Here is a 24,775-nt window from a genome sequence, read left to right as displayed (position 1 = left end):
ACACACACACACACACACACACACACACACACACACGTATGCATTTTGGATAAAGTTGTGTAAACTCTTGATTAAAAACCCAGCACTGGAAACACAGTGAGTTCACAGTAGATAAGAGAGCCTTTTCCTCCTGTAACATAAAAACGCTGGGGACTAAAAGTTCGAAAAAATTAGATGCATTGTTCCTCACTTGGTCAAAAATTATTCATTGCAGAGAACGGAGACTTCCTGGCCCTGGATCTTGGAGGAACAAACTTCCGAGTTTTGCTTGTGAAGATCCGAAGCGGTAAAAAGCGAATGGTGGAGATGCACAATAAAATCTATGCCATTCCTATAGAGGTCATGCAAGGTACCGGAGAGGAGGTGAGGATGTAGTGCAGAGAATGTTATGTTGTTGCTAACTTTCAGAGACTGCACAGTGCATGTGAAATACACTACTTTATTTTGCTTTTTCCAGCTGTTTGATCACATTGTTTCCTGCATCTCGGATTTCCTGGACTACATGGGAATAAAAGGTGCACGACTCCCCCTGGGCTTTACGTTTTCTTTCCCTTGCAAACAGACGAGCTTAGATGCTGTAAGTTACTGTTCTTATTTCTGTAATGCAACTTTTCCATATGTGTTTTTTTAAGAGTGGATTTTCAGCTGCAGTTTAGCGGTTGAGAAGAGGTATGCAGGCAGACAAGCGTGAGTGTGAGCTTTGCACATGCACAGAATATTGACACAGTCAATATTCCTTATACTGAGTTAAGACCATTGGTCCATCTGGCTCAGTATCATCTACACAGAATGGGAGCCACCTCTCCAGTCTTTCCAAGGCCTTAATGGAGATGCTGGGGATTGAACCTGCGAGTTCTTGCATGCAAGGCATGGACTGTTATCACTGAGTTAAGCCCCAGCGTACCTGCATATTCTAGACTTAACTGCAGGGTGCCTTTAAAAGTGATGCTGAAGCAAGATATTGCAGGGTGATGACTGGTTGCCATCAATCTGTGTTGTTAACCCATGTTTCCATGGTAACAGCTAATGAAAGGAGATGCATGATACTGTCATCTCACTTGTAGTTTGGCTATTCCCTCCACTCCACTTCATTGGCTGCCATTTGTGCTCGGCTGGAAACCGAACACAATGACATCATACCGTGCATCATTGTTCAGACGATGTAACTTGGATAATGTAGACTAGTGGTAAATACCACCCCACAGTTTGGATCTCCAGGAACAACAGCTGCATAAAACCATCATACGAGGAGTTCTTGATGCCATTGTGGGTTCATTAGCTGCTTGGGTCTGCTACTGCACCTGGATGCCCAGGTGGTGATTATTTCTGGTTTGTTCTGATAGTGCAATGAACTGAGTTTCTTGTTCCTTTTCTTAGGGAATCCTTCTGAACTGGACCAAGGGCTTTAAGGCTACTGACTGCGAAGGGGAGGATGTTGTTAATTTGCTACGGGAAGGAATAAAAAGAAGAGAAGTGAGGTTTTTTCCTGTGATTTCTTAAAATTAGAAGTTGGTGTTGATCTTCTTAAAAATCATGTAATGTTTGTTTTATGAGTCACTGTTGTGTGTTCTTATTCTTCCTCTGGATTGCTTAAGATCCCCTGTTCTGGGGGTTCTCCTAACCTTTCTCAGCAGATCTGTGGAGGGTGTGGTGTTGGGGAAGGAAAGGGTGGTTTTCACGTTCTGTTGGCAGAACTCTTTGCTCTGGTTTCTGCCAGTGCAACAACTTAGTTGAATCCAGCCCTCCGGACATCAGAATGAAAGTTACATTGCTGTTATTTAAAACAGACCTGTGTTTTCCTGATTATTATGATATTTGCAAATGACAGGCGTGGGCTTCTTTCCCTGAACTTGTAACCATTGGTGAATACTACTCCGCCATGTTTCGAGAGAAGCGATTGTAGTATATCATTTTGTTACTTCTTCCAAGGAATTTGACTTGGATGTTGTGGCCGTGGTGAATGATACAGTCGGGACGATGATGACTTGCGCCTATGAAGATCCCAATTGTGAAATTGGACTCATTGTGGGTAAGAATGGGACTTACTATTTAGTTTGGTTTGTTGGGAGCCTCATTATTCTAAGACCCATTGCAGTAGGTGCTATAACTACCAGATGATTTTGTGTGTCCTTTTTTGGTCTATTCTGGTATTAAATCTTGATTCTTTCACTGTTCCAGGAACTGGCAGCAATGCATGTTACATGGAGGAAATGAAAAACATAGAGATGGTAGAAGGAGAGCAAGGAAGAATGTGTGTGAACATGGAATGGGGCGCCTTTGGAGACAACGGATGCCTAGATGACATCAGGACAATCTATGACAAAGCTGTTGATGACTACTCATTAAACAGCGGCAAGCAAAGGTATTTCCGGGTGAAATGTTGTCGGAAATGGGTGAAGGCTTGTGCTGCAGTGCCGCAGCAGAGATGGTTTTCGTCACATGCACTACTGTGATCACCTGATTGGGCTTCAAGACAAACACACAGCCTTTTGGCATGCTTTCTTCTGGGAGCCTGGGTGCACAGAGGCAGCAAACCTGGTGGGTGTCTGAAAACTCCCAACATAAACAAGAGAGGAAATTGCGTGCTTCTCCTGTGTCCAGAACAGAAATTAATTCAGCAAACATAGCTGCGTATTAGCGGCTGATGTTGCTTTCAACCTGCAAACAAAATGTATTCGTATCCTTCCCCCCCCCCCCAAATGCATTGTGTTCCTTTTGAAATGAATAACATAATTGGGGTTTTCCTGATAAAGGATTAATCACTAGCAAAACTTTTCTCTGTTGTCCTTAAGACACACACACACACCCTTCATTCTGAACCCCTCTTCTGTCTATTATTTGCAGGTATGAGAAGATGATCAGCGGAATGTACTTGGGGGAAATTGTCCGGAACATTTTGATTGACTTCACGAAAAGAGGGTTCCTCTTCAGAGGTCAAATTTCAGAGACACTGAAAACGAGGGGCATTTTTGAAACAAAGTTTCTTTCACAGATAGAGAGGTAAGTGAGCTTAGATGTATATGTCATTGTCAAGCTAATGTCATTGTCAAGCTATTGCTAACAATTACTTTTTCTCGGAAATCTTAGCTAATGATATCAGCATTACAATAATGCTCTACAATTTACTGTGAGTTTTTACACAATCCATATTTGTGGTTCTCTTTTACGGTTTGGTTTAGTTTTTACTTCTGCATTTTTTGAGTGGCAAACTTGGGCAAATCTTTTTTTTATTAAATTGATTTTCATTTGTTTTTCCCCAAATTGGTCACTAATTAAAAATAAATAAATTAAAACAAAGCATTTTCCCAAATCTGAACAAATTTAACATTTTTCCAAATTTGACTTTCCGCACACCCTCCTGGAGGTGTGGATGGTTCTCCTTGGTGATGCATAATATTCCCCAGTTAACTCTAGGTTACCTTCAAACATTTCAAACAACCTTACATTGCAATAAACTTGTCACTTTGAGTAGCAGACGTTAGGGTCTGCCGCCTAACGTAGCTGTAATACTGCAACGGTGCTGTAATACTGCAGTCTGACACCAGCTGCCGCTATAGTGCTGCTTTTTGCATCAGTATAGATGGAGACAGAAATGGCCCTAGAGCGGCAGACCACTGTGAAGAACAGAGACAGATCAACTGGGCAAAGAATGGCTTCCAGAACAGCTGATGGTTCAATAATTATCTCTAGTGCAGCGGGACAACCCACTCCTGTTCTCTGGGACCAAAACCTATTGCAGACCCTGAGAAAGTGAGGATAGTTTGAATGCAGTGAAAAGGGGCTGCTCGGAGTGTGGTGGGAGGTGTTTTTAGCCATGTGAATTTCAGTACCAGTGTTGTATTTAGGTGTCTGGAGATGACATAGGTGGTCTTAAATAGGGAAATGGCAGGAGTGCACACAAAGGTCCCCCTGGCTCCATTTGAGACTTTCCTGCATTCAGCATCAAAGAGGGTTTGCTGTGTGGAGGACCTTTGCACTTAATGTGGACTGGTTTGAGGTTGAGCTGGCATTCCAGCGGGGAGAGAGATGTTGGGTGCCTGCTTCTCCATTTACAGCCAATGTATCTTTAGCCTGAATGCCAGAATAGGGCTTCAGTTGTACACTCAGTGATGCACGTGGTACCCAGGCCAATGGGAGTCTTTGACTGCATGCACCTGTGGCCCTCCAGATGTTGTTGGCCACATTCCATTGGCCATGTTTACTGGGCTGATGGGAGTTGCAGTCCAACAACATCCGGTGCCCTTATCCCTGGTGTCCACCGAAGCAGAGGATTTTGGAAACCAGTTCAAGCCTCTGTTTTCTCTCTCTTCCCCCTTCTCCACTTGGGTCTTCTCAACAGTGACAGGTTAGCGCTGCTTCAGGTCCGTACAATCCTCCAGCAGCTTGGTCTGAACAGCACCTGTGATGACAGTATCATCGTCAAGACGGTGTGTGGTGCAGTGTCAAGGAGGGCGGCTCAGGTGTGTGGAGCAGGGATGGCTGCCGTCGTAGACAAAATAAGGGAGAACAGAGGCTTGGACCACCTGGATGTAACGGTTGGCGTTGATGGTACGCTGTATAAGCTTCACCCACAGTAAGTACTGGGAAATTATGTGCTTATGCTGCCTGTGCTCCGGGAAACAAAAATACCAAGTGTCTTAAAGCTTTGTGAAAAGTAGTGCTTGGCTTGTGAGAGATTGGGGATGCTCTGATGAAATAGCCAAGGGAGCCTTTTCTCCTAGCCTGCATGTTTTGTGGCTTACTTTGTGTTCGCTTAATGAGTAGTCACTGTGTACTCCACCACTCTTTGGGGCTTGAACTTGTGTTTCATTGCAGACTCCATAGGCATAGGTTAAGGATAAGGGGTTTCTAATTCTCATTTCCATAAAAATGAATGGACCCGGCTGCATATTTCAGGTGCGTGCCTTATAGAAATGACTGCGGATGGGTGTGTGAAAACAGTGAGAAGGAATTCCCTTTATACCACAGCTGCTCCTTGCTTCCTTCTGTGATCTCCTGCCAGTTTATTCTGTAAAGTCTGCATGTTGAGTATTCTGGCTCCATTCACTGACACAAGGAAGGCTTCCGGTTTAACATGGAGGAGCATAAGAAGAACCTGTCGGATCAGGCCAGTTGCCCATTTGGTCCAGCATCCTGTTCTCACAGTGTCCAACCAGATCCCTGTGGGAAGCCTGCAGGCAGGACGTGAGCACACAAGCTCTCTCCTTTCCTGCAATTTCATAGAATCGTAGAGTTGGAAGGGAGACCCTGAGGATCATCTAGTCCAACCCCCTGTAATGCAGGAAGATGCACGGGGATCGAACCTGCAACCTTGGCATTATCAGCACCACGTTCTAACCAACTGAGCTATCCGTTTCCAGCAACTGGTATTCAGAAGTGTTGCTGCTGAAAAGAGAATGAAACCTGCTTGGTAATCTTGAGGCCTTATCGTGATTATGGACTGGCAGAGAGAAGCCCTCCCTCACTTTCCCCTCTTTTTGTTTGTTTCCCCCCCACAGTTTTTCAAGGGTCATGCACCAAACGGTAAAGGACCTGGCCCCCAAGTGCGATGTGACATTCCTTCTCTCCGAAGATGGCAGTGGCAAAGGGGCTGCCCTCATCACGGCTGTGGGATGTAGACTGCGTGACGCTGAGCATAACTGAACTCTGCACCACTGGCTCATTCTGCCTTCCGAGCACTTCCTTGCGAAAAGCAGCGGTTCCGTAGTCTGAACTGGCAAGAGGGGGAAGCCCAGAGTCCCACTGCTGCTTTATGGAAGCGTTGGAGTTAAAAAATAAAAATAGGATACTGAATAGAGTGTGCTGCTGTTGCTGAAAATATCTCCCACCTCTGAACCCCTTGTCTGCATGTGTCTTTTTCTGCCCTATTTGGTACATTCCCCATGTGTAAATCATTGAAAGGAGAGAAAAAAGAGGACCTATAATTTAAACAAATGTCAAAAATAGGTTTATTATTTGAGGTCTAAAATTACAGCCAAATGATGTCCAAGGACAAGAGCAGGTGGTTCTGTGTGTCAAGTGTATTATTTCCAGCTGCTACTACATCCCTGTTAAATACATATACCACCAACAATGATGAGTAGGAGACAAATGCTTATGCTAAGAGGTCTTAGCAGTTCTTTTCCGAATTTCTAGCCAAGTGTTTGATTCCCCGCACCCTTTTCCTTTCAGACAACTTTGGAGTTTTCACATCTGCTGAGCTGCACTCAGCAAATAGAAAGTGCTGGCAAACAGTGATGTGGGATGCGTCCTGCCCCCCCCCCTCACTGGTTATTTACCTTTCCATGCATCCCTCCCCCCCCCATTTTGTTAAGATTCTTAGTAACAATAGATTTGCCCATTGCAAGTCAAACTTGGCAGATTCAAATATTTTAGCTTTTTTAAAAAAAAATGCAAGTAAAATAAACATGCCAGATTATAGCCTTGCGTGAAACTTTCTGGTGCAAATTACTTTATGCAAACTTGCCTAATTTGCATAGAATAGATTCACCGCCGTACACAGACAACCCTCATCACCGTTCTCTTCCTATTTGGAATTGCACAAATACAAAATTAGCTAGCTTGTCTTTTGAGTTTGGCCACAGAGCCTAGGGCTTGCTGATCAGAAGGTCGGCAGTTCGAATCCTCGTGACGGGGTGAGCTCCCGTTGCTCGGTCCCTGCTCCTGCCAACCTAACAGTTCGAAAGCACGTCAAAGTGCAAGTAGATAAATTGTTACCACTCCGGTGGGAAAGTAAACAGCGTTTCTGTGAGCTGCTCTGGTTTGCCAGAAACGGTTTAGTCATGCTGGCCACATGACCTGGAAGCTGTCTGTGGACAAACGCCAGCTCCCTCGGCCTATAGAGCAAGATGAGTGTGCAAACCCAGAGTTGTCCGCGACTGGACCTAACAGTCAGGGGTACCTTTACCTTTTATAGCCTGCAGTTAGTTTTCTGAACAGCTGCCGCAGCAGCAACCCACTACCATTCTAGATCTTTCTGTTCTCTGAAGTATGAATTGTTGTTTGTTCAACTAAATACAATCATTGGCCAGGGGGGTGGGGAAAGAGATTTGCAGATTTATTTTTCTTCTCTGCTCCTCAAGATTTGGATTCCCCATGCTAATAAGCATTTCAATATGCATTTTGGTGCACTGTGATCGAATGTTGTGTGATAACACGAGTCACAAGCAGTAAGCTCAGCTTTAAGTGTGTGTGCGTGTGTGTCTTCCTGAAGATCTGCATGATTCCCTGGATTTGCAATGCTAGAAAGTCTTTTTACATTGCACCACTAGTAGCAGCAGTACTTACTAGTGCAAAGTGAATATTTGTGACAATATTAAACTCTTTTTGACGTGTGTTTATTGGTGTTTGGTGATTCTTTCTGGCAAAGGAATGATTGGTGTTTTGGAAAAGGGCGGGGAAGGTACCTTTGTGTTTTAAAAGCAACAGAAACAAACTGGGAATATTTAAAATAAAAACTCCTTGATTCAGTTCTAGATTCCAGATATTTCCTGAGAAATGTGTGCCTCTAGCAAATGTAGCTTTACACAACAGTGTTAAAATGTCCCACCAGATTTCAGCCTTGGGTTGAACACACTTGCACATCTCTTTGACACAAGAACTGCTACGTGTTGTGTCCTTGAGTTGAATCAGCGCTGGCTGATGGTTAATATTCTAGGACCGGGCTTTACTTCCACCTCACCTCCTTGCAGGTTCACCAGTTATAGCATAATGTATAATCTGATGGTGTTTGTGTAGCTTGTCCCTTCAGTATTGAAGAGGTAGAACACATGTGTGGCATGGAAGAGTTCTAGGTTTCAAAGACTCCACTCAAATCCTGGAGGGCAGCTGTCAGTCTTTATATAGACAGTGTAGAGCTTAATGGGAGAACGTAGTTTTTCAGAAGCAGATCATCCGATGCCGCTGTCGGCTATTGTTTCCAGGGCACCTGCACCAATCAGAAGCTGCGCCGTGGTTTTCAAACATTACAGAAGTCAAACAGACTGCTGGAGCAGATTAAGTTTGGTGCTACTTTTTTTGCTATTTTGGCTTTCTGTGTTCAAGGCTTTTTCGGTTTATTTGTTTTTGTGACTGAACTGGAACCCAGTTCAGCTACTGATTGATTGATGATGTGACTGCGGAAATGGATAAAAGCCCCCCATCCAAACAATATCATCAGTGCAGGTAAGGAGAAAAAAATTATTTTAATTTTTATCATATACAGTACTGTCTTATTTATAGTACAGTACATTGATTATTGCTTTCATTTTATGGGTCAATGGTCTCGTTAGATAGTAAAATTCATGTTAAATTGCTGCCTTAGGGTTCGTTTTTTAAAAAGTCGAATGGATTAATCCATTTTGCATTACTTTCTATGGGAAAGCGTGTCTTGGTTTTAGAATGCTTTGGTTTTGGAACTGACTTCTGGAACGGATTACATTTGTGAACCAAAGTACCAATGTATTTGAATTTTTAATGCCAGCTGATGGATTGAAACAGAAAATTAAGATTTGGTTTGGGGTTCCGTACAAAATACACAAAGATGAATTTGCACTTGTGAATAATGGGCCATAGCACAGTAATTAATAGCCACCATAAACATAATTCTTCAGTATGGTGAACTTCCACAAATCACAGTTGCTCGTAATTCTTACATATCAAAAATGCGTTAACGGTCAAATTATTTCGAAATATCTTAACTTCCACCTTGATTCAGATAACGAATGCAGTTGTCAATGTTTTACTTAAATGACTGGATATGGTAACGGTTTTTTACTTTTTAAAGTATTTAAAAATAGTAGGACAATGCTTTACATTTTCTGGGGAAAGGTGTCATTTATGTACATGCCATGAGGAATGTAAGTCAATTAGTTAAATGTGCATAACAACTGGCTGTTGTTCAACAGACCTGATGAAGACCGTGCACATAACCCTCCCATGTGGAGAGAATTATGCAACAGGCCTTGGAGAATATTTTGGCTGAATTTTGTACATTCTCCAGGCAAGATGCACATTCTCCAGTCAGCATGTACAGTTGGAAAAAAAACATGCTTTTTTCTATTTGTTCTGAAGTATGCAATCTGCTCTGTGTGCTCCACAGTCCATCCTGGACCCCCTAAACTAGTCTGTTGCCATCAGGTGCCATGATGGATGCTGTCCCATTGCCAGCATTGAAATAAGATTCACCAGCTATTCTAGTTGGCTTCCGTACATGGAATAGGGAAGTGAGCCACCTTGTCCTTTGCCTCAGGCAGTAAAATGTCTTGGGTTGGCCCTGTGGCTTTCCATAATAGTATAAGCGTATGGCATTGAGATTATTTTCAGACACTTAAGACATTCAAGCAATAACATTGATGGAGAAATTGATCTGTTGTGTTGCTGGCATGAAGCACTGCAAAGAATACTGCCAAATCTGTCACAGACCTCTGTGGTAATAATTTTAATCTGCAACGAAGAAACAGGACGAGAAGCCATTAATCAAGCCATTGGCACAACAGTCAAACGACCCAATACATAGTACTTAATGGTACATTGTCCGCATTGGTTGTCTGTGTTCCTGTGCTTGTTTGGTTGTTGGATGCTTGATCTCTCCAGGTCTTCTTTAAAGGCAATCGGGGAGTAAGGTTAAGTCTGTCTGTTTCCGTTGCTTTGATGCAAGGGCAGCACTGGAAAGCTATCTTGAAACCAGAGCGGAACCTGTAAATGGGTGCAAACACAAGCCAAGTGTTACATGGTATAGATGAGGGATGGAGAACCTCAGACTTGAGGGATTCCTCAAGTGTTTTGTCTGGGTGGACTGTGTCTTTGTAGGGTGATCACACCTCTTGCCTGGCAGGGTGGAGAGATAAATATAGAAAAACCTGACTTGTGTGTGGCCTATACCAAAGCATAAGTCACATCGGCTGTTCTGCCTACTTTTGCCTCTGACCCCAGCAACCACTAGCATATGATCCCCCCCCCCCGAATGTAGTCAGAGAAAGCTCCCCATCCATTGTATAGATTGAGAAGGTATAAATTCTGCAAAACCCATTATCCATGAGGATCTTGCATCACGTATGCAAGAGTGCAGCCTCGCCCCCAAACTGGTAAGAATCAGTTTAGGAGGAACCTAAAGGCCGATTGCTTGACAAAGGCACAAGGAAGTCTCCTCATGTACAGCAAAAAACTTGGGTTGAGTAAGTGTTTTCAAGGGCTATGGTTGGATGAGAGAAGGTGAGGTGTTGAGGTGGCAGAAGGTGGTTGGCTAGAGAGAATGAATGGTCAAGATGACATATTTCCTTATATAGGGTGTGTGCTCTCACAGACGCTTTTGGACTCTGTCCCAATCATTGAATAAAGTCTGATGAATGGGGAATTTGGGGTGAGCCTCCGTATTGAACCCCCCAAAGGAAATTTTCTCTCACTCCAAAGAGAAACGGATTGTTTCCCTGATGGAATAAATGCAACAAAGGCTGTCAAAGGAACATGATGCACTTCCAGAGAAAACCACTGGTTTTTTGTGTGGAATTTGTTAATACTGGGAATGTAAACAATTGCATTGTAAATGTTAGAGGTCAAGCTAAATATGATATATGGATAAGCCCTGAGTCTAGGCCACACTGAGCAAAATGGGTCAATGATCTAAACTGGTATAATACAGCTTCCTAGGTTCCTATATGTATATACAAGCATTTTTATCCTACACTTCAGTGATATTCCCAGGGTGCTTGCATCCACTTAACGCATGCACTACTTACTTTTGATTAAGGCAGCAATAAATAATTGGGCTATACATCGCAGAGCTCATGGCAAGCAAAAATACGGCCAGGTATACTTGTTGAATGTACTTCTGCCTGTAAATGTCTTTCCGTATGTTCCCCAAGATGAAGTAGAGGTGATAAGGGAACCAGCAGATGGCAAATGTGATCACGACTGCAACCATTGTCCTGACAAACTGGAAAAAGGAAAGAGAAATATTTGAATGCTTTGTCATTCTTCTGGTCCTAGATTTGTACCTGTGGTGTCAAATACTGTAGAGGCTGCTACCCATTTCTCGTGAAATACAGGCCTAGGGTGGGTACTCAGCAAGTCTGTGATGCGTGTCTGTGCAGCAATTTGTGCCTGGAGTTTCTTATGAACCAAATCAGACAATATGTTAAATGCATAGTTGTATGAATGACATGTTTCCTCATCCCTGCATTATATAGTAGTAACTTGTTTATAAAGGCAACTGTGGCTGTGCAGAATGCTGCTGTGATAATGTTGCCGCAAATCCCAGAAACATGCACTTTTTAGGATTGGGGAGTGATGGGTGGTGACTATTCAAGTTGAACCCCCTTAGCTAGCAGTATCTTGCCCTACTTGTTTGCTTCCAATGTATATAATGTTGGTTATTGGGACGCAGGTGGTGCTGTCTAAACCATTGAGCCTCTTGGGCTTTGAATCTGTTTGAATCTGTGTGACGGTGGTGAGCTCCCAGCAGTGGAGCTTCATGCTGCGCCACTGGGGGCAGAGAGCAGGCACGCTACCCCCAGTGACATGGCGCGCGTTCTGGGGGTGGGGTGGGGCGTGCACAGTGACATGGTGTGTGTTTTGGGGTGGGGCGGACAGCGGCGATGGTGCCCCTGGGATTGCGTCGCTTGGGGCGCACCGCCCCCACCGCTCCTATCTTCCTATGCTCCTGTGAGCTCCTGTTGCTCTACCCCAGCTTCTGCCAGCCTAGCCAGCTTCTGCCAGCCAGTGCAAGTAGATAAATAGGTACTGCTGTGGCAGGTAGGTAAACAGTGTTTACATGTGCTCTGACTTCCGTTATGGTGTCCCGTTGTGCCAGAAGCAGTTTAATCATGCTGGCCACATGACCCAGAAAGCTGTTTGTGGACAAACACCAGCTTCCCTCAACCTGAAGCGAGATGAGCACCGCAGCCCATAGTCACCTTTGACTGGACGTAACCGTTTAGGGGTCCTTAACCTTACCTTTTATAATGTTGGTTAGAGGCATCATGCTGTAGTACCTATCCAGGACGGCAGAGGGCATTTGCTGAAACTTATTTTTTTTTAATTATATTTTTTATTAAACATTTTATCAACACACATACAGAACACAAATACAAAAAATAAACATCAAAATACAGAAATACAAAAATACAAAAATACAACAACAACAAAAAAAATATATATCATCTCTAATCCATTTTAATATTCATTGTCCTCTGGCTTCCCCAATTCCCTACTATCTGATTTTCTTTTTTATAAACTTCTGTAGCAGTTTCTAAATCATCCTTCTTACCCATCATATAGTCTCTTTAACACTTCAAAAATTTCATCTTTATATCATCTATCATATTTTCTCCCTTTCAATCTTCTATTATTTCCCTATTGCCTTAACTTCTTTATTTTCCTGGATGTTCAAAATCTAGTTTTCAAATTCATACCCTATGTATATTTTAAATTTCTTCCAATCTTTTAAAACTTTGTCATTTGTTTGGTCCCGGAGTCTTCCTGTCAATTCTGCCAATTCCATATAATCCATCATTTTCATTTGCCATTCCTGCCTCGAAGGCAGTTCCTCTTTTTTCCAATATTGTGCTATTAAGATCCTAGCGGCTGTGGTGGCATACATAAACAAATTAACATCGTCGGCATTTGCTGAAACTTAAGTGGTAATTTGCAAAACTGAGACTGTCTGTACACATTCCTACAAAGTCTGCACCTAGTGCGCTCCTAGCATTGCTTTGGGAACAGGTATTTGTCATGATCTGTACCTATCCTGTTGTTTTTTTAAGAAACACTGCATACACAGCCTGAGTCTTAGCCGGAGGTGTGTCTGGTCTGTTGCTCTTGCTGGAAACGAAACGATGCAGCAGTGAGATTTGGCCCTGGGTTCATGTTACCATTGTGCTATAAGCAGCAATTATTAGTTCACGACAACTAACCTTTTTTTTGGCCGTAATCGTATGCTGGTAGCTGAGCATATTGGTGTGATCTCCAGGAACAGCATTATTCCACAGAGCCTTTCCTATTGCACTGTATGTGACAAACATCACTAGGAGAGGCAGCAGGTACACCAGAACAATGACTGTAATGTGGTACCTGAAAAAGAGAGAAATAGAGCTGAGCGTGCATAGAGGTTGTTTCCCTTCCTTCAGTCCAAAAAGAACCTTTGTGTATTTGGAAGATGCTTTTCTGCCTGAGTTTCCAAAACTTTCCGGGGGCCAGTAGTTTGCAGGGCAAGAGGCAAAAGTGAATGTAAATAGTATCTTTGTACACTGGGCTAGTTTCCACACACACACACACAGAGAGAGAGAGAGAGAGAGAGAGAGAGAGAGAGAGAGAGAGAGAGAGAGAGAGAGAGAGAGAGAGAGAGAGCCCTCTCTATTCTCCATCCAGGCAAGCAACAAGTCATTCTCAGAGTTTAAGGGCATGTTCCAATCAGGCAAAAACACTCAAGGAGGATGTGAAGCAAGGCCGCTGAGGGGAAGCTATCAAAACACAATGTACCATTAATGGTCTCTCAAAATTATAAACTGCTGTTTAGGGTGACCATCTGCCCCACTTTACCGAGGACTTGCAGGGGGTTGGACTAGATGACCCTTGGTGTCCCTTCTAACTCTAAGGTTCTATAATTTCCACTGTTGTGAAAGTGTCCTCTGTCAGAAGGCCTGACCAGATACTTATGAAGGGAGAGTAAGAGCCTTGAAGTTGTCCATCAACAGTTAACATGGGGACAACAGACTGATCACCAGGTCACAGTCTTCTCCACTATGACAAGATATAGTTAATTTATATTTAAATTATAGTGATTATTTCTAAATTTGCAACCATACGTATAAATTAGCATATCATGTATGCAGTGTGAATTTGTGTAAAATTTTGTGTGCCCCCCCCACCTTTTTTGGGAGATGTGACAGTGCCCACAGTAAAACAGTGGCATGAAGACAGCTTGTCAGAAGGCTACTATTTGCAGAAGATGGTTGATAATAAATGTTCAAGGAGTGATGTTAACGCAATGCTTAAATAATCGTGCCTCCTTCCTGGAGGGAGATGAGAATTGTACCCAAAGCTCCATAAATGTTTGGCCTCTTGAATTCCAGAACCTCATAAATAGAACAAAGGACTCTATGTTTTAGCCTTGAGTTTGGTTTTCCCCGGACTAAAGGGGGAAGAGGTGAGCCAGACAGAGGAAGAGATAAGAACTCATGGGGGAAATCCTTCCCTTTGCCACAATAGCAAGGCTAATCACTGCAAGGTCTCAAGATATCTCTCCATTTTCCCCTCACCCCTTTTCTCTACTGGAGCCAAGGCCTGCTTTTTGAGGTCACACCGCTTTCCCCTTCTTTTTGTATCCACCACATTGCCATGTTTTGACTAGACATTTTTTTCCAACTACCAATAATCAACTGTCAAAATTTCTCTTACAGATTTCATGGGGCTTTTACTCAGTGTTGCTTCATATCACAGTGAGGGCATCCCATTCAGTGCCAGATTTTGATTTTATATTTCTCAAACAGGAAGCATGACAATTGTTCAAACAGATGCTCCTTGTTTCTGTGTGAATCTCAATTGGCCCAGAAGATTACATATCTGTGCCTTTCTCATCAATTTCTTGCAACGAGGAGGGTGCTGCTGCTGAGGTAAGTGCTTCGCTTTTTGTGCTGGGACAAAGGCAACCCACTCTGCAATTTTAATTAGAAGCTTGCTCCCTGTGATCCCTTCCGCTAAACATTTTCTGTTCAATATGATGTTTCATTAGGAATGAATTACCCTATTTTTGTGACACTATGCTATTTTTCAGTTAAAAGAAAAAAGAAATCTAGTCATGAAAGTGTAGAGCAGGAAGGACAATAATTAAAGGACAATTATAGGCTAAAGCAATTCAAGTTGGCAGCTGCAAAGAGGAAGCTTTTAGGTAAATATACAGTAGCTCTGAAAAGCCTCAGGAATATTTTGCTAGAAAATACATAAAAGCTAATGTTGCAATTGACTTTTAAAGAAAAGGTGAGGGTAACACAGCCATCCCATAGCACTCCAATGCTATGACATTGCCAGGATTGTCCAGCAAAGGCATCTAAACAGATAGATGGGATCCCAGACTAAATTACTAGTATGGAAGGTCTTGGGATGGTCCTGCCATTCAGTTAACTCAGATAAGTCTGAAGGATTTTTAATTGACGTATGAAGCCCTGTTTGAATTAAATTTGATCACCTTGGTCTAGATTTCCTGGATCCAACCCTCGTTCCCCCATCACAGAATGTCACAGCCGAATGTCACATACGTCTTTCACTTTAGAAAACTGCAACTTCATTAAAATCTGTAGATCAAACACCCTAAACTGCCAGTACCCCTGATTACTGCATAAATATTAACGTGGTCACCTGTTTGCCTCCACTCTCCTCCATCAAGTGTAAAGAAGACATGTTAGTAACACAGATTCTGGCTGAAAACAGATGGTTAAGGCAAGATTTTCAGCAGTACAGCATTTGCGTGCTCTCTTTTCCCCTTAAATCAAGAGTTTTCAGCTGCCAACATGTATTTTTGGGTTCAGGATTTGGGATGTTCTTACGTGATGAGATGTTTACGGTGAATGTCATCTGGCCAGGCAACAACACATTTGGTCATTCCGTAATCAACACGAATTTGTGCGTAAAAGAACTGCGGGAAGGCAAGTCCAAAAGCCACCAACCAGATTATTCCTATGACCACTTTGGTGTACCCAGCAGAGAGCTTTTGCCTGAAAGGGTAAATTATGGCCACATACCTGAAAGGGAGAGAGAGAGAATTAGGCCACAGTTCAGCCTGCACAAAATTGCAATTCCAGCAACCATTTGCAAACAGCAGCACTCATAATTCTTTGAGGGGAAGACTGTGCTTTGAAGGTATAGTGTGTACACAGCTATATTCACAATGAACGAGTCAAACATTATAGAAGAGGCAAAGTATTATCTCCTCCACCCTACTCTACTGTGTACATTTATGTGACAAGAAATCTACAGATCAAAAGGGTTGTGGGATGTGCTCTGTGTGTACAAATGAGTCTTCTGAGCATCCACTCCCAAGCCGATTCTGAAACTTGGGAAACTTCTGGAGTGACCTCTAATAAAAAGCTGTGGCAAGGGGGAATATACAGCTCTACTTCAATATTTGCATGCCTCCAAATTTTATAATGGAGTTCTCTAGTTAAAGAATGCATACAAATATGCATAGATTGGTGTAAATAAGGCCAGGCTAATTAGTGATTTGTATGAGCTTTGTGAGGGGCAATCATTTATTTTTCTAAGAAAAAGTCATGCTGTTGCATTTTACCACAGGCCCGATTTGTTCACTGAGCAGTGGAAATGTTTCCCCTCAGCTTCTCTCCAACCCTTGCGCCTTCCAGTTTAAATGACATGTTGTGCATTTTATCTCACACCTGTTCTGAACAGTCACCTCAGATTGCTGACTGACACATGACTAGGAAGCCAATGTGGCCTGCTTGATAAATGTGCTCTGTGATCGTAGCACACACGTACTGTAGGACACACAGAAAATGACATTTTCGACAATAATTGATGTTGCATGGCCAGTGTGGCTGAGTTTTTCCGAAATTGGTAGCTTTTTCTAACACCGAGGATAGGATTTATGATCCGCGGGTTTTGTATACCTAAGTAAGTGGTTCTGCTGAGAAGAGTTATATGCACAATGATTAATTCCTGCCTCCTCGTAGTTTGTTTACTTTGAAATTGCAGGAAGTAATTCAGGGCAAGTTATTCCATGGAAGTGCCATAGCTAAGGATGAACAAATGCCTCTGTTTTGGTTTCTCCAGGTTGCTATTTCCCCCCCATTCTTAAATTCATCTCTTCATATTTCTACAGCAATTTGTGATTTAATTTTTTTAATGCCTCATGCAAATTTGTCAGCAACTTTGGTGCAATTTTCTCCTAATATACACCTTTGTCCAGGCAGTCTTAACCAATATCCACATTTTAAAAAATATACCTCCCTAATATAATGCATTTTGTATGTTATCTTCACCAACAAGCCTTTTTATGCACACTTCCCCCCTAATATACCCATTTTTTAACATGCTGGTTGGAGAATGGCATTGCAAAATTCATTTAAGTGCTACTTTTGAAGTGTTTCGGTTCACGTATTGGTTCAATAATGTTTCTCATTAAAAAGCAAACAAAACAAAATTCTCCCCCATAGCTTAGTGATGGGGTACCTGCTTTGAATGTTAATAAGAATTTATTTATTTGTACCCCACCCATCTGGATTGCCCCAGCCACTCGGTTGAAGGTTCCAGGTTCAATGCCTGACAACTTCAGACAGTGCAAGGGAAGAGAGCAACTGCTAGTCAGTATAGACCAGGCATCCCCAAACTGCGGCCCTCCAGATGTTTTGGCCTACATCTCCCATGATCCCTAGCTAACAGGACCAGTGGTCGGGGAAGATGGGAATTGTAGTTCAAAACATCTGGAGGGCCGAAGTTTGGGGATGCCTGGTATAGACAATAGAACACAAGAGCAGTTCTGCTGGATCAAGCCCCAGGCCCATCTCATCAAGCATCCTGTTCTCACAGTAGCCAACCAGATGCCTCTGGGAAGCCTGCAAGCAGGGCATGAGTGCAACAGAGCTTTTCCTGGCAATTGGTATTCAGAGACATACTGCCTCCAACAGCTGAGGGAGAACATGGCTGCTGTGGTTAGTAGCCATCGCTAGCCTCCATTTTCCGAACGCTCTTTTGGGGCCATCCAAGCTGGTGACCATAATTACATTTATGTACTTTCTTCTTTCTGTCCCACTATCGTACTGGGTCAGTAGTGTGTGAGATAGACCAACAATCTGATTTGGTACAATGCAGCTTCCTATGTTCCTAATACAACTTCTGCAACAGTACTTGTCCTGTTCAATTGATATATTGTCTTGTTGATTCTTAACTTTTGCACCTTTGAGTGGTGAACCGAAACCCAAACAAAAAATATTAGCTTCCAATTACTTACCGCCAAGGTACGACAGCCTCTTTGCTTGGAAGATCTGTCCAGAGCTTTTGCAGAATGTATAAAATAAATTTTAGGGGTGCCAACTTTTTCTGGCACAGCTCCTGTGTCTTAAAAAGCCACATGACAAGCAGAAGTTTAGCAGGCAAAGCTTCCCCGCATCTTAGCCATGTGGGGAGGAAGATAACTTCATCCATTTGTCACACATGGCGCAGGAAAATCTGGCACCCCTAATCCAAACAGCAAGAAATGATGGCTTGTTTTTGTAAACTTTTCCAAGGTTGATAAATGCAGCCTACCTGTTTTCCTGAGAAATCTTTTATGACTAGCAGTAGTGCGAAGGGAAGAAAAACAGAAGAGGCAGCGTCCCAGGCAGGAAAAGGTGGCAGTCCAAAAAGACTGAGCCGAGGCTGGTGTAAGTGTCCAAAAGGGAGCATTCTGGGGCAGGGTGGGGGCAGGACTTGGGTGGGTAGGCCTTAGGCTGGATCCTAAGCAGATTCAGCCTAGTTCTGTGACCTGGCAACCCAGCACAGAACACTATTTTAAAGACTTGTTTTTCCTCTGCCAGACTTAGGCAGGGCAGCAGCATCCGCCTAGCTGCTGAATGGGATTTGGATCAGGTGTATGTTATGCCAGCTTTATCTCCACTGGCTTTCTTTACACCAGCTTCCTGCACATAGGGTAGCTCCCAAAAGAGTGGTGCAGTATAGTTATGGCACAAACCTTGTGCTTTATAAAAATTGAAGTTCCGCTTTTCCTACATAACTAATAAAAATAAAAAAGGCATTAGTTTTATAACTTCTTCCCCAAGAATCCCAAAGTGGTAGATGTAGAGAAAATAAACTGATCTGGAGGACTGCTTTCTAAAATAAATTTGTGGTAAGTTCCAGACTAAAGCTATAATATACACAATGTATCTGTTACCAGCAGCCCTTGACTTCAAGCCAGAAAAAGCTACTTTTATTAAAGTCATTAATCTTTCTCGGAAACTTATTTATTTCTGTTTTCATGATCGACTACTACTGTCTACCCCACCGAGGAGTGGGCTTATCTGCGTAACAGCACATATTGTTTGCATTCTGCAATATTTGGGTTGTACTGACTGATTCAGGTTTGTGAAAAGGGAACTCCTACAAGCCTGCATTTTGCCCCATGAGCAGTTTGGCTTGCTTTCTGAACAATGCTATGCATGGTTCACTCCACATTTGAGATCTGCTTATTCCTCAGTCACCTCTGCCTCCTGAAAGGAAATGTCTGCAGAGTTCTATTTTCTTCCTGTTTGTGTTTTTCTTTCTGTGCAGCCCTATGAGTATACACCCACTCCGAAGTAAGTCCCAGTTGAGTTAAATGGGACTTAAGGTACTCCAAAGTAAGTCTATAGGCTGGCAGCCTCATATTGGTCGTCCCCTCCATTCTTTCCACTTGTGCAAATCCAAGGGTTCGCCAAAACACACAGAGACCTCCTTATATGCCATATTGACTATATGACAGTTGTCTCACAACCCTGGACTTTATTGTTAATAGGAATATAGGAACCACGCAGACACTGGACATAATGGGGAAATACAGTGTTTTACATCTGGTTAAAACTTGGGAGTTTATGAATTCTAAATTAATTTGAACACAAGAGCTACACTGACATACTTTTGTATTTGTATTTTATTATTAAATGAATAATTGATGACTAGTGCATTGGGTGTTTCCCAGAGGTGATTTTTGTCCTGTTGACATCTAAGTGAAAGATGTTTCTGAACTGGCAGGATCTTGCAAACTTGTCCTTTTTTTGACAAGAGGAAACGGAAGCTAATTTGCATTGTCCTCCTTAGAAATAAGGCATTCAGATATTTCCTGTATTGTGGGTTATGAGTCACTGTCTGTAAATGATATGTGAACAAGGACTTGGTGTAACACTAAACACTAAAACAAAAACAGATAAATAAGAAGTTCAAGTATATTTGTAAGTCTTGCTGGAGACTAAAAAAAAAACCTAGGGAACAGAATGGGACTTTCAGAAAATGATCAAGATAGTAGAAGCTATGTAGCAGCCTGCTGAAACTTCTGTAATATCACCCTTTTGATTTGGTAGTGATAAACAATTTCCATAAATTTTAAATTAATAGGAATGGATGGCCTTCCGGTGTCCTGCAGAGTGCTTCCCTGCTGAATTATAAGACTCAGCCAGACTCTGCTATGGTTGAAAACCACAACATTTAACCTTTGACTTAGGGATCTGCTTTTACTCTAATATATAAGCTCTTTGATAGCATGAAGGGGTGGTACCTGGGTCTGCTGGGTACCAAGCTGTGCAGATTTCAGCAGCTTCAGAGTGTTAGCCCCTGATGTAGGCATCTTAAAGGAACCAGATGGAGCTGTTTGGGAGCTGGTGGTGTGCATATGAGCAAGGAAATGGATGTGTTTTACCAGTGAACTTTGTGAGCTTTGCCCCACATATTACATCTTTCAGTGCAAAATAATAATACAGGATCAGAATATAATGTCCCCTTTGTTCAGTATCCCATGTTCCAAATGCAAGTTCCAAGTCGTAGTACGACAACTTGATTCTGGCTGTATTTAGAAGTGCTGGGGTGTGTGTGTGTGTTCCTAGGTATAGGGCTGTTCCCCCTGACTACAATCTTAAACATACTAGAGAGTAAGGGTGCAATTCTATGCATGCTTACTTGGGAATAAGCCACAGTGAACACAATGGGACCTACTTTTGAGTAAGCATGCATAGGATTGTGTTGTAGAACTCAGTGAGATCTACTTTTAAGTAAATATGCCTAGATTTGTAAAAATTCAGCTGCTTTTCCAGTTTGGTTAGTATAACGTCTTTCAACCCAGCTTTTACAAGTTAACCCTTTAAAAACAAATAAGAATAGGATAACAAAATTTACCGGTAGCTCAACTTCAAAACTCTTACCTCTCAGCAGCAAGAGCAGTCATAGAATAAATGCTCACAAACATTGCCGTAACAGGAATAAAGTTAAGAAACCGACAGAATCCCTCACCGAAATACCAGACGTTGTGGCTGGCATAAATAAAATTGAACACTGTGTTCAAGGCAGTCATTAGCAGGTCAGAAAAAGCCAAGTTAACAATAAAATAGTTGGTAACAGTCCTCATCCGTTGGTGAGACAAGATAATCCAAATGACAGTGCCATTGCCCACAATCGATACGATGACTATGAATAAATAGGTGATAGCCCAAAGTGCTATTTGCCAGCCAGGCTGAGAAAATGCAGTCTCGTTGACATGGTCTATGGAAATGTCATCCACTGAAATGTTGCTTATGTTTGAGGAGGAAATTGTCTTCATAACTTTCTTCAGCTCACTGTCGAAAACTGTGTGAAATGGGATTATTTTCTTACAGCAGTCTTAGCATTGTTGCTGTGAACTCACAGTTTGGAGATCTTCAGAACATGACACACTGACTTTGAGGTGCATCCCACATTCAGTTTAGAGATCTTCCATGCACCACACAATGGTTTTCCACAGGAAGCGATTACAGCTCTTCTATGCTCATATCCACCACAAATCCATTGAATAAATCATGACATAAGAAACTATCTGCTGGTGTTAACGACCAACAGACATATGCAGAAGATCTGTGATAAGAAGAATCTTCTTAAGAATCGAAGTGTCAGGTTATGGTAACTCTATTAAAATGTGTTGTTGTTTTTTTAAAAAGAAGATTGCAGCATGAAGTTGAACTTTAATTCTCCCTTCCTTTGTAACACTGAAACATTTAGGAAGCAGCCAAACAGGCAAAAAACCCCCCCCAAAAAACTACAGGCTTAACGAGAATTGAAAAGAGGCGGAGACGCTAGAATATATACAATAGTTAACGAAATCCAGTTTCGTGATGCTGGAGTTCCACCCCTCACCCCATGTTTTTGTAGTAATCTTCATAGCTCAGTTCCTCTGAGGTTTAAAACGTAGAGTATCAAAGATTTTACCCTATTAGGGCCAAGACATTTATCCTTTGCATATCCACAACTCACATTTAATTTGGTGAGAGTTTCACTAAGAACTTGGCCTGCAGAGTGCAATAAATATTATTAGGAGGGTTTGTGAGAACAGTTCCAAAGCAACTATACAGAAGGCAGTAAAAATGTGTTCAGGATTGAGAAATCCATCTCCTGCTGACTGCTGTGAGAGCTTCACAGAAGCTCACACACTGGACTGTGAACAGTGGCTGGGAGCTCAACTGCTATGAACCATATTCTGCTCAGAGGTAGTCATTTTCATCCTATGAAAAGCTCCCAATCTCAAGAACAGCCTTGGTTGCTTGGATCCCATGCATTACTTTTCTCCTAATAAAATGGTTTTTTACTGATGCAGTGAGTTGCCTTCAAAGTGTCTTAAAATATGCCTAACTTATCTATGACTACTATTTATTATTATTACTATGCCTGCATAGTCTAAAACAGTTTCCTGAGATGTGACCATTAATTTTTTTTCAAAATTTTAAGTAATTTGCATCACACAGAGAACCATCTCTTTTACTGTGGATTTAAATATTCAGTGGAAATTCTGAGATTATCCCATTGCTCTGAGACTACCCATAAAATGTAGTTAGATTTCCACTATATTGAAACTGGATTATTCAAGTCTGTTGAGAAATTTCTGCAGAACAGTAGCTTATCCCATTTTTTTAAAAAAAGCAACACAGGAAAAACTTCCGGTAATGAAATAGCTAGCATGCCACAGGTATATAAGCACTATTTCAAGAATGTTTTGTTCAGCATTTAAAATCATGTACTGGTAGTCTACTACAGTACTTGAAAGCCAAAGTTATGAATCCAAGCTCTGACTAGTGTGCACCATTGCCAGAATACTAAATCTAATGTAACTTGTAGTGCAAGACTTTGTTTTAAACCAAACAGTGTCCAACCTTGAGTCAACATTATTTCACCCCAACTTCCCCAGCTGCTTATTCATATCAGTACATTTCCATATATCAGTTCACCTGTGCAAGTGTACCTATAAAAATTCCTGGCCTGCAAACATTTTACTAGCACATGAAGAAGTTATGTAGCCTTAGTTTCTATGCTGGACAGAGGAAAGGAAAATTCTTCTTCAACCAGTATGGAAATGTAGGCTACTACTAAGCCACGTAGGCTAGCACAAACCAACCAACCACAACAGTTAATTGCCTTCTACCAAGGGGTCTGGCATAGGTACAGTATACTCTGAATAGTCTGTTCACTCAGCAGCATGGCATGGAATTCCTGGTGGCCTATGGCGACCAGGCAAATGGTTAAATACAAGGCTGGATTTGATTCAAGTTCTGCTCTCATGTTTCTTATCATCAAATACTTTCTGCTAGAGACACTGAACATCTCTCTAGATGCTACTTATAGAAAAAGGGCCACTCTGTATACTGTAGAACAGAGGTAATTTAGTTAGTGCTCTCTGCCAAATCTCCTGTCTGCCAAATAACAGGGACATTATATACTGTTACCCTGGGATTAGGTGAAAAAAGTACCGGACTATTTCAGATGCCCCAGGTTTATTGAAGATGTGCTTTAAACCTTGGATAGCTTCCAAAACAGCATTTGAATTGAAGATGTTTAAAGGAGCATCAACTCAGAAGTGACATGTGTAAACAAGTCCTTAATGGATAAACCATTTTAAGAATGCAATATTTAAATGTTAATCCTGGAATATTCATGTGGAAAATAATAATGTAAGCCATATTTGAACTTTTTAATGCATCCTCACATATTCTTGCATAGTTGCATTAAAATTCCAGCATATGAAAAAAGGAGAAGGCTAAAACTATTGGACATTGTCTATGTGAACAAGGACAGTACTTCATTAGACTCAACTTTACCAGTGACCAGTCAATTTAATGTTATACTGTACTTTATTTAAATTATTGTTTTGTAAAAAAAAATAACCATATAGCATTTCCGAGAGTTTTCTGACAAGCTGAATAAGTGCAATTACATTCTGTGTTAGTTTCACAACTGGAGTTCCTGATAGAAGATGAATAAATATTTACACCAATGAGTGTGTGATATGAAAGAGATCTGTTCCATTTTACTGTTAGATCCTTATAAGGGGATATACTTCTCTCTGGCTAGCAGAAAGGTTCTGTTCTGTTCCAAAAGGAAAACATGCTGAAAGGTCACTTGTAGAAAGTCCAATAGACTTCCAGGGAAATCACTATGACTTTACACAGTGGAAAACACAGTGGAAAACACTAGCATAATTTAGCTAGTGATCTTAACAGTTTTAAGATACTCTTCATAAGAGAGAGATATAATTAAGAGCAAAATTTACTTTTTTAAATTAGTAAACACAGGGCTTTATCAAAGACAAAGCGTAAGATTACATTGAATGCTGAAAAACCATTGAAATGTTTTAATATCAGACACTTAGAGATTTCACAGCTTCTATAATGCAAATCATTTCTCCTCAATTCCTTCATTCATTCGCTTGCTTGTTGGCAAGTGGGCAAGAACAAATTCAGCAGTTGTTAGCAGTGTCAATGAGCTATTCTTCCTCAAGAAAATAGCTTTCTTGTGTAGGGCTTGGAGTGAGGCATTTCTCTCTTTTTCTCAGCTAGCTTAATATCAATCACATATTCTCTTCATGTTTGCTCAATAATACAAATTCAATTCACATTTTTTTCTTGCTATTTGCCATTGGGAGAGTGCTTGAATTCACTTTGTGAGTCCTATAGCATCTTCATCCAATATGCCAATGTTAGATTCACAATGCTAGGAACAAAACCGGGACATCTGTATACAGTGGTACCACTGTACTACAATGGAACATTTTTTCCGTTGTTGGTGTGAATGGTTTTCAGCTTATTTGACTCTTGACAATTGCCCA

The 24,775-nt window shown here is 41.7% G+C and overlaps 2 protein-coding genes across 2 annotated transcripts in view; one reads left to right on the top strand and one right to left on the bottom strand.

The window, feature by feature from the left end:
• LOC118096386 (hexokinase-1) overlaps nucleotides 1-7,340 on the top strand; it is a 34,808-nt gene extending 27,468 nt beyond the window's left edge. Inside the window, exons 11-18 of the mRNA XM_035138144.2 lie at nucleotides 215-363; nucleotides 458-577; nucleotides 1,378-1,473; nucleotides 1,930-2,029; nucleotides 2,179-2,362; nucleotides 2,845-3,000; nucleotides 4,340-4,573; nucleotides 5,499-7,340. Of these exons, the coding sequence (XP_034994035.1) occupies nucleotides 215-363; nucleotides 458-577; nucleotides 1,378-1,473; nucleotides 1,930-2,029; nucleotides 2,179-2,362; nucleotides 2,845-3,000; nucleotides 4,340-4,573; nucleotides 5,499-5,643 (1,184 nt within the window). The 3' untranslated portion in view covers nucleotides 5,644-7,340. The remainder of the gene's footprint in view (nucleotides 1-214; nucleotides 364-457; nucleotides 578-1,377; nucleotides 1,474-1,929; nucleotides 2,030-2,178; nucleotides 2,363-2,844; nucleotides 3,001-4,339; nucleotides 4,574-5,498) is intronic.
• A 2,065-nt stretch (nucleotides 7,341-9,405) lies between these two features.
• Nucleotides 9,406-21,937, bottom strand: TACR2 (tachykinin receptor 2). Its single transcript, XM_035137399.1, has 5 exons — nucleotides 20,853-21,937; nucleotides 15,519-15,713; nucleotides 12,891-13,047; nucleotides 10,716-10,912; nucleotides 9,406-9,675 (listed from the first exon to the last, which is right to left on the bottom strand). Exons 1-5 carry the CDS (start codon nucleotides 21,245-21,247, stop codon nucleotides 9,477-9,479), a joined length of 1,143 nt encoding a protein of 380 aa, XP_034993290.1. The 5' UTR covers nucleotides 21,248-21,937; the 3' UTR covers nucleotides 9,406-9,476.
• Nucleotides 21,938-24,775: the final 2,838 nt, after the last annotated feature.

Source organism: Zootoca vivipara, chromosome 5, assembly GCF_963506605.1.
Source record: "Zootoca vivipara chromosome 5, rZooViv1.1, whole genome shotgun sequence".
NCBI classification, from domain to species: Eukaryota; Metazoa; Chordata; class Lepidosauria; order Squamata; family Lacertidae; genus Zootoca; species Zootoca vivipara.
This window is presented reverse-complemented; position numbering and strand designations above follow the sequence as displayed.

Excerpts from the sequence above, each read along its gene's own strand:
- TACR2 (XM_035137399.1), bottom strand. The coding sequence starts at position 21,247 with ATGAAGACAATTTCCTCCTCAAACATAAGCAACATTTCAGTGGATGAC. Across the intron at positions 15,714-20,852 it reads ACTGCTCTTGCTGCTGAGAG|GTATGTGGCCATAATTTACC; the intron begins GTAAGAGTTTTG and ends TCTCCCTTTCAG. Across the intron at positions 10,913-12,890 it reads CGATTACGGCCAAAAAAAAG|TTTGTCAGGACAATGGTTGC; the intron begins GTTAGTTGTCGT and ends TCCTTTTTCCAG.